General features: G+C 52.0%; 7 protein-coding genes across 8 annotated transcripts; 3 read left to right on the top strand and 4 right to left on the bottom strand.

Annotated features, from left to right (window-relative positions):
• Positions 1 to 188: 188 nt before the first annotated feature.
• Positions 189 to 1,943, top strand: PV05_05411 (uncharacterized protein). The gene is made up of 3 exons (XM_013461911.1): positions 189 to 304; positions 364 to 936; positions 997 to 1,943. The coding sequence occupies exons 2-3, from the start codon at positions 604 to 606 to the stop codon at positions 1,339 to 1,341; spliced, it is 678 nt and encodes a 225-aa protein (XP_013317365.1). The 5' UTR covers positions 189 to 304; positions 364 to 603; the 3' UTR covers positions 1,342 to 1,943.
• Positions 1,933 to 2,963, top strand: PV05_05412 (uncharacterized protein). Its single transcript, XM_013461912.1, has one exon. The coding sequence runs from the start codon at positions 2,044 to 2,046 to the stop codon at positions 2,941 to 2,943; it is 900 nt and encodes a 299-aa protein (XP_013317366.1). The 5' UTR covers positions 1,933 to 2,043; the 3' UTR covers positions 2,944 to 2,963.
• A 1,345-nt stretch (positions 2,964 to 4,308) lies between these two features.
• Positions 4,309 to 7,163, bottom strand: PV05_05413 (uncharacterized protein). Its single transcript, XM_013461913.1, has 4 exons — positions 7,005 to 7,163; positions 6,931 to 6,956; positions 5,870 to 6,883; positions 4,309 to 5,788 (listed from the first exon to the last, which is right to left on the bottom strand). Exons 1-4 carry the CDS (start codon positions 7,030 to 7,032, stop codon positions 4,649 to 4,651), a joined length of 2,208 nt encoding a protein of 735 aa, XP_013317367.1. The 5' UTR covers positions 7,033 to 7,163; the 3' UTR covers positions 4,309 to 4,648.
• Positions 7,164 to 7,528: 365 nt separating this feature from the next.
• On the bottom strand, positions 7,529 to 9,168 carry PV05_05414 (uncharacterized protein; the record flags this gene model as incomplete). The annotated part of the gene is made up of 2 exons (XM_013461914.1): positions 7,529 to 8,745; positions 8,841 to 9,168. 2 exons carry the CDS (start codon positions 9,166 to 9,168, stop codon positions 7,529 to 7,531), a joined length of 1,545 nt encoding a protein of 514 aa, XP_013317368.1.
• Positions 9,169 to 10,080: 912 nt separating this feature from the next.
• PV05_05415 lies at positions 10,081 to 12,148 on the top strand. 2 transcript variants are annotated; one of them, XM_013461916.1, is made up of 2 exons: positions 10,081 to 10,367; positions 10,422 to 12,148. In XM_013461916.1, exons 1-2 carry the CDS (start codon positions 10,289 to 10,291, stop codon positions 11,615 to 11,617), a joined length of 1,275 nt encoding a protein of 424 aa, XP_013317370.1. In that variant the 5' UTR covers positions 10,081 to 10,288; the 3' UTR covers positions 11,618 to 12,148. The 2 variants fall into 2 exon arrangements, with proteins under 2 accessions (XP_013317370.1, XP_013317369.1); XM_013461915.1 differs by having other exon boundaries at positions 10,081 to 12,148.
• A 166-nt stretch (positions 12,149 to 12,314) lies between these two features.
• Positions 12,315 to 13,927, bottom strand: PV05_05416 (uncharacterized protein; the record flags this gene model as incomplete). The annotated part of the gene is made up of 2 exons (XM_013461917.1): positions 12,315 to 13,563; positions 13,635 to 13,927. 2 exons carry the CDS (start codon positions 13,925 to 13,927, stop codon positions 12,315 to 12,317), a joined length of 1,542 nt encoding a protein of 513 aa, XP_013317371.1.
• A 972-nt stretch (positions 13,928 to 14,899) lies between these two features.
• Positions 14,900 to 16,232, bottom strand: PV05_05417 (uncharacterized protein; the record flags this gene model as incomplete). The annotated part of the gene is made up of 2 exons (XM_013461918.1): positions 14,900 to 14,929; positions 14,988 to 16,232. The coding sequence occupies 2 exons, from the start codon at positions 16,230 to 16,232 to the stop codon at positions 14,900 to 14,902; spliced, it is 1,275 nt and encodes a 424-aa protein (XP_013317372.1).
• Between the last annotated feature and the right edge of the window lie 135 nt (positions 16,233 to 16,367).

Consider the following 16,367-nt stretch of genomic DNA (forward strand, 5'->3'; position numbering starts at 1 on the left):
ATGAGGTGGGCAAGGGTCGAACGACCTATCTTCACCTGATCGAGACCCCGAAGACGCTGCGAGTCTGCGCCTAAGCGAGATGATCCGGGGACTGTCAGGTCCGCAGTCCTTCTGGTTGGCCAGGAGTTCTGGGCGATAGGCACAACAAGTACTCCGCATTTGTATCGTCAAACACCAACTTACGTCCTCTCCTTCGACTGCAAGTTTTTCGATCTCACGGACGCACTTTCGGAGTGTCCTACTTCAGGGTTTCGTCTTCTTACACGTAGATAGCCTTCGCGACTCTCGAGACGTGAAGAACTTGGTAAGTGTCAGATACTCTACGTAACTTTATCCCCTGCTATCGATTGACAAGCAATCAAGAAAGGGATATGAAAATTTTGGCCAGAGAACGGCGGTTGGCCACATCACGTAGCAAGTCCAAGTGAATCGCGGATGTTGATTCGCGTGCGGTGCCTTGCATGAAGTCTTCACAGCGGTGTTTGCTACATCAGCTGACATAAGTCAACAAACATCTTCAAGCCCACTTGCAAAGCATGTATTCCATCGTTCAAGATTGTCTTCTCCTGTCTCATCATCGAGCTGAGAAGTCAAGACGAGGAAATGGTTCGGCCGAATCAGCTCGAAATCGATCACGATGAAAATCATTACTTCTGCTTCCCTTGTCAACGACTCTTCAGCAGCTTCAGCGGTGCGGTCAACCACTGCCGACATGCTGCGACCCATGCCGGAGAATGGTGCGAGCGATGCGACTGGCTCTTCGTCTCCCAGGATGCTCTACATATGCACGTTACTAACTCAGCATGCCACAACATCTGCCACTCCTGCAACATCGACTACAGCAATTGGAGTGATCTAAACGTCCACAACGTCAATGTCCACCACGAGTGTACCGAATGTAACGAACGCTTTGTGAACGAAAACAATTTGCGAGAGGTACCTTATGATCCTACCACCTTGCCATTTGGATCGAATACCGGGCTAACGCCTCTTGAGCACAAACGAGTCCATTTGCCTCTCAAATACGAGTGTCTAGGCTGCGACCGCTGGTTCTCTGAATTCTCTGCCATGATGCTCCATCTTGAGTCTGGAAATTGTGAGAGTGGAGTGGACTGCGACGACATCGACGACTGGGTAATTGATTACTGGGGTTTCAAGTTCGGGGACTACACTAATGACTGGACCGACTACTACAAGTTTTGCTGCCCATCCTGCGACAACGAGTTCCGGTTCGTGAGTGGACTGTTGCAACACATTGCAAGTCAAGCTTGTGATATGGATCTTGATGAGGCGATTGAGGATTTCAACGCATGCTTCGCATGGCGGTTTTGCTGTCTATAGGAAGAGAGGGAAGCATGACAGAAGAGCCGAGAGATGAGATACTGTGGAGACTGTGTACAACTGTGAGAAGGTCACCTAACCACTAGCGAGACTGGCATCATATCTCAAATGCGATCGAGAGCGGATCCAGATCAACGTTCGAAATGGGTGACGAATCGCAAAGCGCAGATACTGCCTTGCCATTGAGCCTTAGGCATCTTTCATGGATGAGTGTCTGCAAAGAGTATGATTTCGGAACCGGCTCTCAGCAGATAAGACCCAAAATGACATGGAGCGAGCCTTGTGCATCACATTATCCACTGCCTAAGTTTGTCCAGATCATCTGTACGCGGACCTTATCTTCGAGGTTGTCACCGACGAGACGCTCCATAGGTATGCTGATTACACTGTCGAATGGATGGTACTTCTCCCACACTTGTCCAGATCGAGACGGCCAAGTATATCCCTTTTAGGAAAGAGTTAGCATCAACCTTCCACCGGACTGCTCAACGCCTAGACGCTACACATACGGAAGGATGATACGGCTTCCAATCCAAGCCATGAAGTGCTATATAACCGGAGTCTTCATGTGCTTCATGGAAAGCGCCAAGGGACAAAACAACCAAGCTTATCAATTGTGCAAGCCGGCAATCTCAACATCAGCAATCCTCCCCTGCCACGAAGCCACTACTTCACCTCACTCACTAACCACATTCCTCCACGATGGGCTCAATATCACCTCCATTTAGCACCAAGCCCAGCACCACGACCCTACAACGAATTCCAGCAAGCGCCGGCCGCGATGCCATTCTCAAAGCCATGCGCGAGGACGGCGGTGTCGTCATCGAAGGCCTCCTAACACCTCAACAAGTCCAACAATTCAACCAAGACATCGACCCTGTCCTCGCCAAGATGGATCCAGGCTCCAAGCACGACGACGAATGGACCAAAGAATTCCACGGCACCAACACCAAAAGACTCACCAATCTTGTCACCCACAGTCCCAGCTTCGGCAAGGAATTTCTCGACAGGGACCTCATCCACGAGCTCTGCACCGAGATCTTCACCAAAGATTCCGGCACATATTGGCTGAACACGGCTCAAGTCATCGAGATCGGTCCGGGGAACAAGGCCCAGGAACTGCACCGTGACCAGATGCAATATCCCGTCTTCACGACGGTCGGGGCCAACGGGCCCGAAGCGTGCGTCAATTTCCTGATCGCCCTCAATGATTTCACCGAGGAAACCGGTGCGACGCGTGTCATCCCTGGAAGCCACCAATGGCCCAGCTTCGAGTACTACGGCACGCCGGAGGACACGGTCCCCGCAGAGATGAAGGCCGGAGACGCCTTCTTCTTCAGCGGCAAGGTGGTTCATGGAGGCGGTGCGAACAGAACCAAGGATTACCAGAGGCGAGGTCTGGCTTTCTCGTTTCAATGCTCCTACCTCACTCCCGAGGAGGCCTACCCGTTCTTGATCAGCATGGACACCATCAAGACGCTGAGCCCGCGAGCCCAGAGGATGGTTGCTTTCCGATCACAATTCCCCAAAGACTCGCCTGGTTTGTGGCAGAGTGATTATATCGAGTTGGCGCAGGTTATTGGCTTGGAGTCCAAAGCATGATGTTTGATGTCTGAGTGAGGATTGACGCTTTGTGCTTTAGGTTCGCCGTGATTTAGTGCCATCGAAATACCTATATGCATCTGATAGCAATTGATACAGTAGAACAACGCATCGCAAATGTCTATAAATTCACACTCTTTATTGAACACCGTAGTTTCCCCTCGTCTCTTCCCTTCCTCCCTAACCAGCACACTCTTGTTTGACTTGTCCCCCGCACGTCTTTCTGTCTTCCCTCACTGTGGTAGTCTTGCTTAAGGGTGTCTCTGCCTACCACTTCTGGCTATATCATGGCCCAAATTAGACGACTCTGGCTCTACCCAGCTTCGTCCTTGCCAGAGGCGTGCAGGGGTTGTTGATGACACAGCTGGACTCTCTGCTGCAAGTCTCGAGCCTGTTAATATGAGCAGCATTGCACGTATCTGCATCCTAGCCCAGAAAACAGTGCGTACGAGGCAGAACAAACGGCATCATCGGGGCCGAAAGGCGATGCGCCTACTCCTTGAGCTACACAGACGATTTGCATACGAGCCACAGGCCGCAATCCACTATTCCGTTTCCCACTGGAGTACTCTCGAACTGTGCGGCTGCGATGTTGGTTCTTCAGCGAAGCATCTGCGAAAAGTCCGAGTCTACGGCCGGGCAATGGCCGATTGGGATCTTCCGCTCTGACTTCTTTGTTGCTGGACTGACAGTTTCCGTGTTTCTGATACAAAATAGCTCTCAGCTTGACTCACCCACCTTGCCAGGAGGCCATGCGCTGAAGACTTTGCTCGAAACATTGAGGTCTTGTCGCGATATCTGCGCTCGCTGGAAGAATTTCTAGCTATGTGAGTTCCAGAAATCTTGGGTTTTCGATCAGGTAATAGCCAGCCTTGACCAAGACACTGTGTGAAGCCCACACATATCGCACAGTCATTCAAAATGGGTATCTGAAATGACCATAAGCGGGAGGAGAATGTTCCTAGTCCGTCGTGGTGGCCAGTACGATACTAGTACGTATCAGTTGCATTCCTTGTCTGCTGAACGATACTGCTAGTAATGATCTCAGCAAGAGAACGATACTACCAATGGACGCGGGAAGAGCATCCGATCGATAATGGACCTCGGAAAATGAACGACGATAATGACCTCGGAAAAGAAACGAACGAAGGAGATACGTTAACAGTATGTGATCTCGTATCGTGGTTTTGATTGATTGATCGATAGACTGAGTCGTACTCTTGACAGATTGTAAGCTAGTCTATATGGAAGCAAAAGATAGGACCACTTTGGCGTGGCCTTATCTACTTCCTAAAACAGCAAGAATTGGCTTGAGGAATCTGCCTTTTAGGAAAGGCCATCCATCCGCGGTGCCTGTGGATCCATCTGGCATCTGATCTGGCTGGGTTCACAGTCACTATCAAGGGCTGGTTATCGGTGCCTTGCGCTACTCCGTGCGGGAGGTCAAAGCACTGCACTCCCTCGGATTCCCCCATGCTTTGCAAAGGACTCTCGAACCATGGAGTACATGCCACAGGTAGTAGTTTCCACTTGCAAGAGACAGATAAGCTTCATAAGCTTCGTTTGGAGTTCCACTTGCAAGTGGAACAGAGATAGGCGATTGACTCCCCTCATATCAGCAGCGCTAGGTCCAGGCGGAGAGTAGATTCTACACCACTGTGTACATCTCCGTCTCCTGACCATTTCTCAACCGTCTCCATGATTTCTAACCGAAGATGGTCTCAAGATGGCACTCGGTCATGACATCCAACCAATGTGCTGCAGATTGATCCTTGGCTGCACTGACCGACGACACCCGTGATCGCTTAAGCGAAGGATCATCCAACCTGGACCAGACCTCCTCCAACAGTGTCTCGACCTTTTTGAACGATTCCAACCCCACGAAATCGGCGTTTGATCGAACGCGATCTCGAACGAATGAGCGCCAGCGATCCACGACTTTTGGTCGCATGTTGATGATGGAGAGGACCTGGGTGACTCTTCCTCGCAAGGAGGTTTTGTCGTCAGATTGTTGTTGTTGCTGGGGATTGGGTTGACGGTGATATAACGCACTGCCACTGATCAGCAAGGCCAGGGTGTGGATCAAGCTCGTCGCCTGGCGCTCTGCAGTGGCTTTCAGGAGCCCTAGCAAGTTGATTGCAATGTCGTAGATCAGTCTCCGATGTTCATCGGGATCCGAGTCAGGCGCGTCAGTCAACTTTCCCTGAGGAGGAGGTGCCATTACCGCGGATGAATCGGCGTTCCAGGGAACATGTTCACCATGGTCTATCTTGCCCTTAGACCCTAGTTCCGGAAAGCTGCGATATAGCTCCAGCAAGGAGGCCAGCTTGTAGGTATAAGCTAGGCATTCCAATTCTGCGAGTACATTCTCCGACGCTTTCTGGTCCTTGATTCGGCCTCGTGCTGGAGGCTCGTAGAGGAGAGCATCACTCTCGATTCGCTTCACCTTTTCAAACACATCGTTCAGCATCGTATCATACGTATTCTGAGACCAACCCAGCGCTTTCAGGTTGGATATTGCTCGTCTTTGCCTTACGCATATGCCAACACGTGCCATGGTGATGAAGATGGGGGTGCTGACTCCAGTCCATGGGTTCGGATAGATGGGGATATCATTCGATTGATGGCAGAAAGGCTCCAAGTAGTCGGCGGCATTGAGAGGCTGATCCAGTACAAACGCCACCACCGTCTCCATGTAAGCCATGGCACCGACGATGAAACTCGCTTCACGGCTGGTGGTGATGGTGGAGATATCACTGTCACGATGTGCATGTAGCCATTTGCCGAACAGTTGGCGGGCGCTCAAAAGATGGCCGATGCCGATATCTTCGGGATCTAGCCATGACTGTGGAATGAATACTATTGTCAGTTGAGATTCAGACAATTTTGGTCTGGGAAGAGGGTAAGGAATAAGAGATAGACAAACCGAGGAATTGCAAAGCAGCAGGACGCCAAGTAGCGCTTCCTGTAATCGCTCGAGGTAGTTCGAGGGGGACCCCGAGCGATTCGAGTGACATTCAATATTCGATTCTTGCGCGTCGAGGTTCTCGATGGCCGCCGAGAGACACTGTAATGCTGCAGAATGATATCTCACGACCTTGCGGTGCATATTTTGTTGGTCGCTTTGCATCCGGTGGACAAGTGCCAGGCTGAGAACGCAGTTGCGGATCAGTGAAGAGGATTTGATATAGCGCAGAACCAGGTACCGGAATGGATTGTCGGCAGTGTCGAATACCGAGTTGATACGGCAGACATTCTCGAAATAGTGTCGCAGCAAGATCCGAGCATCTTCGTTCCCTTCGGCGAGACTGTCGATGTGAGGATCATCAGCCGGTGCCTGGGGCGCGTTTGTTGAAGACGACATGGCACAGGTTTGAGAGAGAGCAGTAGGAGTAGGCTCCGACAAAGCTTGCCCAGGCGAATCCAGTGACCATGGGATAGACAAATCGTGCCAGAATTCTTGATGGACCAGTTCAAAGTCCTCGAAGTCTATACCGGTACTATCGCCCATCTGAGCCTCGAAGCCCATGTCGATCGTATTGACATGGCTGTGTGTGAAGTCGACCGGTCTCGAGGTCAGCGTATTGTGACCAGCTTCGATATCAAGGAGAGATCGATTGTGGATGGTTGGGCAGTCCTGCATCACAGAGATCGGAGAAACACTGGTCACGAGCTGTATACCATGTCCTCCAGCAGGAAAGTCAGCGTTATGAGACGACGGCCGTGGTGGTGGATGTGGTGGTTGTGATGGTTGGATCTGCGATTGTGTGTGCCTGGATGATGTGCTTGACGAGGTTGACTTCTTCTCGTTGGGTTGTTGATTGACCTTGAAGATCTCATACTTATCAGACCATCTCACAGTTGATCGATAACCAGGACAAGACATTTTGCGACGTTCGCATTGGTGACATGATGGCCGCGTCTCGTCACATTTCAATCGCTTCATAGTAAGTAATGGCGGCAGTACTGTTTGGTTTGTGGACTAACCCGCTCCTTACACCTGATGCATCCATCTGACGCAGGTCAGCAACATGAAGGAATCCAAGGGGAGGATAATCTACTTCTGGATCTTGATGCTCGCTTGTTCATTATTGTGTCGCATGAGCTGAAAGTGTTTTGTGAGGAAGCCTTAGGAGACTCTCAGGTGGTCAATGGTGTAAGTTAGGAATCGGAAGGATGGACGTCGTTCAGCCATAGTACCCAGTGTACTTGAACACCACGGCGGCAAAGTGTGCGGTTATGGCAAAGAAGTTTGCTGCCGGATCTCTCGTTGGTGTACGGTACCTACCCGAGGCACCTATCTTTGCACCTGTAACTAGAATATCTGCGATAACCTTCGACTACTTGATTGGTGACCTCCATGGCCTCCAAGGACCTCGGGAGTCATGATGTCGGGTTGCATTTATTACTGACAGTTAAATACTAGTAAAACCTAGGAAATAAGGTCATGTTTATAGCTGTAACATTGTTTTTCCAACTAAAATACGATATCAAATGCCAGACTATGCCAATACAATAGCTGACGCTTCCCACGAAATCCCCCAATTCTGCACAGCATGAACACCACACAGAAATCTTAGCAAGCCTACAACTCAACCTCCGGTGGTCCCGTGAAGGCTCTCCGACCAAAAGCAAGGTAGTAACCAGTGAAGATAACCACAAAGCCAACTAGCACCACAGACACATAGTTCATTGTTGTAAGGGTGACCGGGTAGTATGGTGGAAAGCAGTAAAACACCATTGTGAAGACCGTCCAGAAGAGTACAATCACATTGCAGACTGCGCCGAATTTTCCCAGCCAGAACGGACCGCGTGGGATGTTGTCTCGTCCCTTCATCAGAAGGAAGACAATGCAGATGGAGTATGCGGTGTACTGCATCAAGATACCACCTCCAACAAAAGAGTTGAAGGCAACGCTCGACCCAAGGTACAAGCATCCGAGCAGCGCCACGATGAAACAGGAGAAAAGGTGGGCCCAGAAAGGGATCTCGTAGGGTGCTGGTGCGATTTTCTTGAGGTATTTCGAGAAGGGCATGCCGTCGTCACGGGCGATCGACCAACATAGACGTGCTTGCCACGCCTGAATACCGAACACGGCGCCGAAAGTGGAGATGAAAAGGACGGCTACAATGCCCAAGGGACCTGCAGTTTCGGCTTCAAAGATTTGAGTCAGCAGATCGATCGCTGGTATTCCGGTTGCTCCAGCGAAAACCGTTTCCAGATCTTGGACGCAAAACATGAGAGCAATTGCCATCGGCCAGGCCAGGATGGCATTAAGTCCCACTGTGCCCAAGAGGGCTTTGGGGACATTCTTGCGAGGTTCGGGTATCTCCTCGGCCATGTGAGTGACGGCATCAAGGCATGAGAAGCCCCAATTGACCCCCAGGAGTCCTGTAACGAAGGCAATGCCATCGTTCCAGCCACTGTAGTTGGTATAGCTCGCGAAGACGAATGACGCGGACTGTTTGACCGGTGCCCGAGCCAGTATGCTGACGAAGATAATAGCGGCGGTAGCCACCATAGTAAAAAGGAAGACCCGACTGATTCTAGGCAACAACTTCTGCCAGCAGCTCATGGCGAACCCCAAGATATTGACCACCTGGTACACAACGAAAACGTTCCAAGGACTGATGGTTGCGTCAGGATGTCGAAGAGCATACATGCCAGTAGCCAGGAAGCCCATCGATATGCATATGGAGGCTAACATGAACATTGAGGATGCCCAGCTGAGGTAACCAACCACGAAGGAAGCCAGTTTGCGATATGATTTTGGAGCAAGCATAGCAGCCCAGTAGTACTGTCCTGATACTCTCAAAAATCCATGAGTCAGCGACATGTCTCCGTGATGAAGGGTAAGATAGAAAGACCGCAGGTCCAAATCTTTGACGAGTACTTACCTCCAGCATTGGGATAAGCCGAGGCAAGCTCAGCCAGACTGATTGCCACACAGGCAGCCATCAGGTAGATGATCCATTGACCCCAAATAAACATTGCCTGTCCACCGCTACCGACGATAACGCTGAAGGATATAATCAGTGCCGTCGGAGCTGAGCAAATCTCGTAACCGATGGCAAGCACGCTTAGGAGGGTGAAGGGGCGAGGCAATTCGGCGACATATCCCATGCGCTCCACGTCCTGGTCGTCCGCCGTGGCAGCGTCCACGATTTTCTCGGCATTGCCGACTGAGACCGTATCGTCTTGCATCGTTTTGGTTTCTTGGTCCATGTGAGGGCTATGATTCGGAGGTATTGGGTCGACTCAAGGACAGACGTAGTGCCAAAGAATCTCACATACGCCTTGAGCTCGAGAGAGCTCGTCCGGCTGGCTTGGTAGAATGATGCTGAAAAGGAGTGGGGAGATGCAAATAACGCATCCTTAAGTACCATCAGCAAGGCCCAAGTGGGAAGGGAAAGATGTGGTCATATCTTGCCATGAGCTTATCAATGAACTAACCCTCGACAACTTGTCGTCTCCTCCATGGGGAAAGAAGCATCTCAAGCACCATTGCACCGACGAGTTGGTCAGTGCATATGGTCTCCCAGAAGAGGGATTCGTTACTGATGCCTGGAAGTAGTAAGGCTCCTCAGCAAAAACCAATCGGATTTCTTTGTTGGGTCATCTTTAACTGGGCGATGGGCATGTCCTTGATGGCTTCATCTCTCGGATCAAGGCCAGCTTATCAGCAGTGGCGCATTTGAGATGATATGAATTGTGGAGGGAGGCGACATCTGGAGATGCGAGTGTAACATCTGTAAAAGACCAACGAGGAGAAACCTCAAGCTGGCCATTTGACTCCAGTTCTTGGTCGCGCCTATGAGGCAGATGCTCAACGTTGGGTTCCCCATGCAAGTCCTAGTCCCGGCAAGAAGATATGACGCTCACCAGGCTTGACCCTGGTCAGGACCATCTGAGATAACTACCGGCAGCACGCGTCCAGGAAGGGCTGAACCCAGCAGCCTCATGCACGTATATTCGGTGGTGATTCTGTGATTCTGCTGGGTTGAGACTCACATTGGCCGTAGAAGAGAAGGAGATAAAGAAGGTCAAGACTATGATGGAGTATTGGCTCGACGTAAGGATGGATGATGATGCTCAACGTTAAGTCGTCCTCCATGCTGCTCGTCATGATGCCCGTCTTCCGAAGTTGCAATCTAATCTGAGCGACTTTTTTTCTTCGCAAGACCTCATTTGCACTCGATTAACACTCCTTCCAATTTCTGGCCTTACACGCCTTATTATGGCTCTGGTAGCAGAGACTTCTTGAGATCACTTCTCCATGGATCTTTTCCACCCTTTCAAGTTCGCAGACTCTACTGCCGGCGTGTAACCTGTTACCACCAGCGCGATGACCTCCGCTGCACCAATTCGAAGACCTGCGTTTCTCACTCGTTCATTGATCTTCACTCCTTCTTACATTAATCATCGTGCGGGCAAATCCTCTCGTCACGATCCAGCACTTGCTTACAGTGTTATTTTAGCACTCAGACCACATATCCGTCGAGGTCTCGATCCCTACAAACCACACGCAAGAAGTCTGCATTCCTCACCGCGTCGTGTCGCTGCGACTGCAGATCCTACCGCAAAAACGGCCTCGTCTGCTATCCCTCATATTTCGTTACACATTGCGGCGTCCTCGAGTGGCAAGGGCCGCAAATTTCGTCCTGAATCCAGTACATTCGACTATATCCCTAGCAACACCGACGGCCTGGGCCTCCAGCAAGGATCAACCATAGAAGAGAAGAGATCACGACGTCCTGACAGTGGGCAAGATGCATATTTCGTCGCAAGAGTTGGACAGGATTCGGATACCACAGCCTTTGCCGTTGCCGACGGTGTAGGCGGATGGACTGAGCATGGGATTGACCCGGCTGACTTCTCCCACGGCCTTTGCAGTCACATGGTTGAGACGGCTCTATCATGGTCACAAGAGGAACGACTCGGCCCCAGACAACTTTTGGAGATAGGCTACGACAAGGTCAAAAATGACCCTGCGATAAGAGCAGGAGGTACCACGGCCTGTGTCGCTGTCAGTGAGCCAGATGGACGCATGCGCATTGCCAATCTGGGCGACTCGGGATTCCTACAACTACGACTGGGCACCGTTCACCACTACTCCAATCCACAAACACATGCCTTCAACACGCCGTACCAATTGAGTATGACCCCACCAGAGATACTCGCTCAAGCGATGATCTTCGGCGGCATGCCCCTGGCCGATGAACCCGAAAAGGCCGATCTCGCAGACCACATGCTTCGGCACGGTGATGTTCTTGTGCTAGGCACGGATGGCGTTTGGGACAACCTGAATTCTCAGGACATCTTGTCAATCGTATCGAACCAGATGCGTACGTTAGGCGCGTGGCTGAGATCACCGGACCAGGGATACTCCATTTCACCCATACTCCCGGAGCTGGTTGACAGATCGCTCGGTCCTAAAAAGCACAAATTACCGGGCACGCTGCAAAGTGTGCTGGCTGCGGCCATTGTGGGTGAAGCGAAGGCAGCGAGTCTCAGCGCCAAGCGGGACGGTCCATTTGCGAAAGAAATGCAAAAACACTTCCCATACGATCCGTGGCACGGCGGGAAGGTGGACGATATTGCTGTTCTCGTGGTCATTCCAGTTGACCAAGCCAGGGCACGTGAGGACAAGGCGAGCCTGAAGCCCAAGCTGTGATACGTCGATTTTCGGCAGCTTCACCGGGTTCTGCGAAAGGGAACGCGTGTGTACTGTGGGTTTTCGCCTTGTAAATCCTGGATTTCAGTCGCCGGGTGGAATCAACCGCATGCTGGAAGCGATCGAACTTTTTCACCTCTACAACCACTACATCACACTCGCGTTCAACATGGAAAGATCTGGAGTCATGATAGCATGGGTTCAGTTCATGGTTCTGTATTGTTTTTATACACAAAGTCAAGAGTTGCAGCACAGTACGGCATAACGGCACGCTTTTTGGTTTAGGCATGGCATGGTATGGCACGACAGGGCATAGAACGGCGGTCGGACCTTGTCTGAATACTGAACTGTATCAATCAGTTGGTATGCTACAGTTGCAAGCAGTATAGATTTTCGAGCCTCGGTACAATATACGTTCTGTAGCATTGATCATGACCTGGTACAATATGGTCTTGTTTGATTGTCGTAGGATCAGAGTGACAGTGGATGGATGCATAACTATTTACATACGTGAGCAAGACTGAGTGGTAAAGACACGCATTTTCCAATTTTCCGCGATCCCAAGGCACGGGCTGAATATAAGGAGGTACAATGCTAGATCCAAGTCCGCAACGATATCCCCTCCCACATCATAATGCTGAGTTCGTCATCCCATCAAATCACGTTGTGCGACAACACACACACGCCGTGACGTCGCTCACGTCGCCCGGCGCCTCAAGCCAACATTATATCCCAGCGGTTTTCTGAGGAACCCTTCCCTCGTCTCCATGGGGCCGTCGTGCTCGTCGCGGAACTCAAAATTCCTAAACACCGAGGCGACGATACACTTGAGTTCCATCTCGGCGACGTTTCTGCCCACGCACGCCCTGGGGCCGGTACTGAACGGGATAAAGGCGTCCTTCTGCCTGGCCGTGATCCTCTTGTCGCTCCAGCGTTCCGGCACAAAGTCATCGGCGTCGGGGCCCCAGATCTCCTTGCTGTGGTGGATCGTGTAACTCGGCACGCTGAGCGCGGTGCCGGGCGGGAACTTGTACCCCAAGATCTCGATGCCCTGGGGTTGCGGATTCTCGGGGGTCGCGGACGGGACGAGCCTCGGCAGGCCCAGGCTGCTGGTGCTGTGGATGCGCATGGTCTCGTTGATGACCCACTGCACATAAGGCAGGTCCTTGACGGCGTCGTAGTTGGGCACGCCCGGGGGGATGGCCGCGTCGAGTTCGGCCTGGAGGGTCTGCAGGACGCCCGGCGTGCGCACGACGTAGTACAAGAGCGCGCAGGCCGTGTTGCTGGTCGTGTCGGAGCCCGCGATCAGTTGCGTCAGGGCTTCGGCGGTGAGTTCCTCGCGGCCCAGTTTCTCGCCCTTGGCGTCTTTGCCTTCCATCAGCCGCGCGAGCAGGTCGACCCGGTCCGTGTTCGGGTTGTCGAGCCGCTGCTTGACTCGCGCGATGGCGATGCCCGCCAGGTTCTCGACGGCCTCGACGCCCTTGCTGAAGAACGGGTCCGGCATGTGCTTGGCCCAGGGCTTCAGTTGGGGCAGACAGCCCAGCGTGCCTGAGACTTCGCCGCGGCGGTTGAGGACTTCAATGGCCGGCGCGGACGAGGGCGGCGCGTCGGGCGAGAGGCGGATCTCGGCGTAGTCCTTCTCGCGCTCGAGCATGCCGAAGGGGGCCCCAAAGGCCAGGTCCCCGATGATGTCGAATGCCAGGTAATTGAACCAGTGTAGCGCGTCGATGGAGGCGTAGCCCGTCGAGGGGTCCTTGCGGGTGTCGCTGAGTTTCGTCCATTTCTGCACAAAGAGTTCCAGGTTCGCGTGGATGTACTGCTCGAATTGGCCGATGGATTTGGCCGAGAAGGTGTGCGACACGACTTTGCGTTTGCGCGTATGTTCGGCGCGGTCGCGTGTGTTGAAGAGGCCACGGCGGATCGAGACGAAGGCGTCGTAGTATTCACTGGTCGTTGTCAGAGACCGGGTTCTGGCCATAAAATTATGGGGTTGTGCATGGAAAGGATGAGAACGTACCTTTTCAGGAAACCATTACCGTGTCCGTAGATGGTGTTGATGGCTGAATCGTCGGCGATGGAGACATGGTTAGGCTGTATCCGTACAACTTTGCCGTATTTCTTGTGCAGGTCGTCCACGGCAAGATATCTGCGTCCTCGTCGACACTGGTACATCAACCAAAGGTTGGACAGAGCTGCTGGCAAGGGTCCAGGGACTTTGAGAAGACTCCAGTTCCGGAGATATGGAAGAATATAGTAAAGGACCGGTAGGAGAACAAGTGCCCAGGGGGACACGACCGACGAAACAAGCATCTTGACAAATGTCTACAACAGCCCGGCCTCGACTCAAACAGGACTGTACCGACTGGAAGGACCTGAATTATATTAGAATGCGAATGGTTGACATCCCTTCAGACATTCAAGAGTGATAATGGGCCGCATTAATATTAGATCTAATGATTGACCTCGTTGGACGTCCGAGTGCTTCTGGCCGAGCAAAAGGCAAGGATAATTATTGGTGCCCACACATACGGTGATGATGGCAAGGGACGGCGGTGCTGGACGGTCACGTCGCTGAGAGTCGGTAACCGAGGACGGGAATGGGAAAAGAAAATGGGCATGAAATGATTGGAGAAGTTGATAGAGAACTGGAGGTGTTTTCTGGATTCTCCATGTTCTTGGAACTTCTTGAGTGGCTCCATCGTGCTCCATCCTCCCTCGGCTCCATGCTGCTCACTGTGGCTTCTACCCCGCCATCTCTGTCATCTTGTCATCCGGCTATTCTCCGAGCGACCGAGGAGCCTGAGAAGCCTGAGGAGCCTGGCGAGGACCAAAGAAGCTGACCACTGATGACCCATCATCTAGCCTGTGTGCATGTGAGACTGCCCCCAGCAAGGCCTAGTAGGCCAACCCCTGGTCCGTCAGCACCAGCATCTGTCTCCTAGCCGATATCTCTCCCGGATAGTGGCACGAGTGGCTTCTGTGACTGAGACTTTCGGTGCCGGTCCACGCTTCCTTCTCGCATGCCAAACTACCGACTTCGTATCCTTTTAAAGGGCCGAATCTTGTCCGGTTGTACCATGACATCTTGTATTGCACATGCGCATGTCAAGCCAACGTCAGTGCTCTGGAGGCCGCATCGGTTGAGAATTGTGAGCACTAGCATGACGAGTAACGTTGCTCTCGGATTGCCATTGCTGGTGGCCTCATACAGTTCCAGCGAACCAGGGCGTCTTTCGTTCAATTGCTGAATGGGATCAGGTACTCGGTACTTCTGTAGTAATTTCAATGCACCATCTGTTCCATGACCAGCTCCTGGAACACACAAAAGTCAGCCTTAACTCTGTAAACGCGCCCCATTGCCTGATCTTACCGGGAAGCTTTCACTCAAGGCAGCAGCACAACGTTCCACGTCCTCGACCAAGCCTTGGACATTATAATCCCATTCGCGAAGATGTCGAGTTGGTCCACGAAGCTCAACTCCAGGGACAGTTTCAAACACAATGACACCAGCAATCTGATCGATCTCGCCTCTCAGTCTTCCCTGCTCAACCATTCGAGCAGCATAGTCTTCGGCCTTTTCGGCCGCAGTTTCATCCTTGCTATCTTTGAGCCCGAGGATTTTGGCAAGAGCGGCGGTAGTAATGTTTTCGTAAAGTCGGCTGGTCGCGAGCAAGTTGTGTTCAGTGACAGCTTTGCTCAAGACGGTGCTACCATCTGCAGTTTTGGCGAGCTGGTGTGGTGCTAATGTCGAAGCAAAGGCTTCCACGTCGGCTGGTGACAACAACCGATCCAAGAACATGTTTTCCAAGATCCCATACTCTTCAGTTTCTGTTGATCTCTCATCTTTGTAGAGTTTGGCCAACGTACGACTCCGGTGTGGACCTGCAGGAGCAAGGATCGCAGTCTTGATAGCAGCAGACAACGCTCGTCGTCGATCGTCTTCGTCGGTCATCGTGTTGAAAGAGACGTTAAGATACTCGGCAGAAGCGTTCAGAAAGTCTCGGCGTGAGTCCATGATGCGTGCCTGGGAAAGTTGGTATAGCAATCTCAAGTCGGGCGAATCCTTGAGTACTTGTGCAGCTGCAGCCGAGTTCTTGATCTTGTTCAGCGCCGTCTCTGCGGATACCGTGTCGTCGTCTTCAAGATAGTATCTCACAATCTTCACCCATGTTTCCACTTTCGATCGATCAGATACTTGACGTTGGGTTGAATCGAGATGGATGCCTTGTAAGGCTTTGGCAGCAGCCGTGTATTCTTCTTCTGCCTCGTATCCTTGTGCCAATATTTCCCTGACTGCTGCATCCTGCTCTTCATAGGACGCCAGTTGTGACTGCAGAGCATCTGCAATATGTTTTCCCACCTTCACTTTGACCTCTGCAGGAACAGAAGAGAGAGACTTGATGATGCTCGCAAGAATGGGTCGAATATTGATTATTCCAAGGGATGAGGAGAGGACTGCGTCAATGTAAACCATCAGGTTTGCCGCATGTTCGACAGCTGACGCTGGTGGTGCATTGGTCAATTGATTGAGTAGGTCATTGTAGGTCCGGGTCTTGACGGCAGCCGAACTGTCTGCCACAGATTCTAACGCTGCTGTCAGCTCCGGCGATGCCATTGATGGATGCAACAATACGATAGCAACTCGGGGGCGATAGTGAGGTCCTTCAACAACGCCTTAGGAGTGCAGGATGGACCGAATGGTTTCTATTCAATCGAGATGGCGGCGCAGGCAGGTTCGGGTCACGTGGTT

Source organism: Exophiala xenobiotica (assembly GCF_000835505.1).
Source record: "Exophiala xenobiotica strain CBS 118157 unplaced genomic scaffold supercont1.3, whole genome shotgun sequence".
Taxonomy (NCBI): Eukaryota; Fungi; Ascomycota; class Eurotiomycetes; order Chaetothyriales; family Herpotrichiellaceae; genus Exophiala; species Exophiala xenobiotica.

Bases quoted from the DNA above. Each gene is read 5' to 3' on its own strand.
- PV05_05413 (XM_013461913.1), bottom strand. From the start codon at position 7,032: ATGAACAAGCGAGCATCAAGATCCAGAA. The intron at 6,957-7,004 runs GTAGATTATCCT...GACCTGCGTCAG, and splicing joins GCGAGCATCAAGATCCAGAA to ATGGATGCATCAGGTGTAAG. The intron at 5,789-5,869 runs GTTTGTCTATCT...TTCATTCCACAG, and splicing joins TGCTGCTTTGCAATTCCTCG to TCATGGCTAGATCCCGAAGA.
- PV05_05415 (XM_013461915.1), top strand. From the start codon at position 10,289: ATGACCTCCGCTGCACCAATTCGAAGACCTGCGTTTCTCACTCGTTCA.
- PV05_05411 (XM_013461911.1), top strand. From the start codon at position 604: ATGGTTCGGCCGAATCAGCTCGAAATCGATCACGATGAAAATCATTAC. The intron at 937-996 runs GTACCTTATGAT...ACGCCTCTTGAG, and splicing joins ACGAAAACAATTTGCGAGAG to CACAAACGAGTCCATTTGCC.
- PV05_05412 (XM_013461912.1), top strand. From the start codon at position 2,044: ATGGGCTCAATATCACCTCCATTTAGCACCAAGCCCAGCACCACGACC.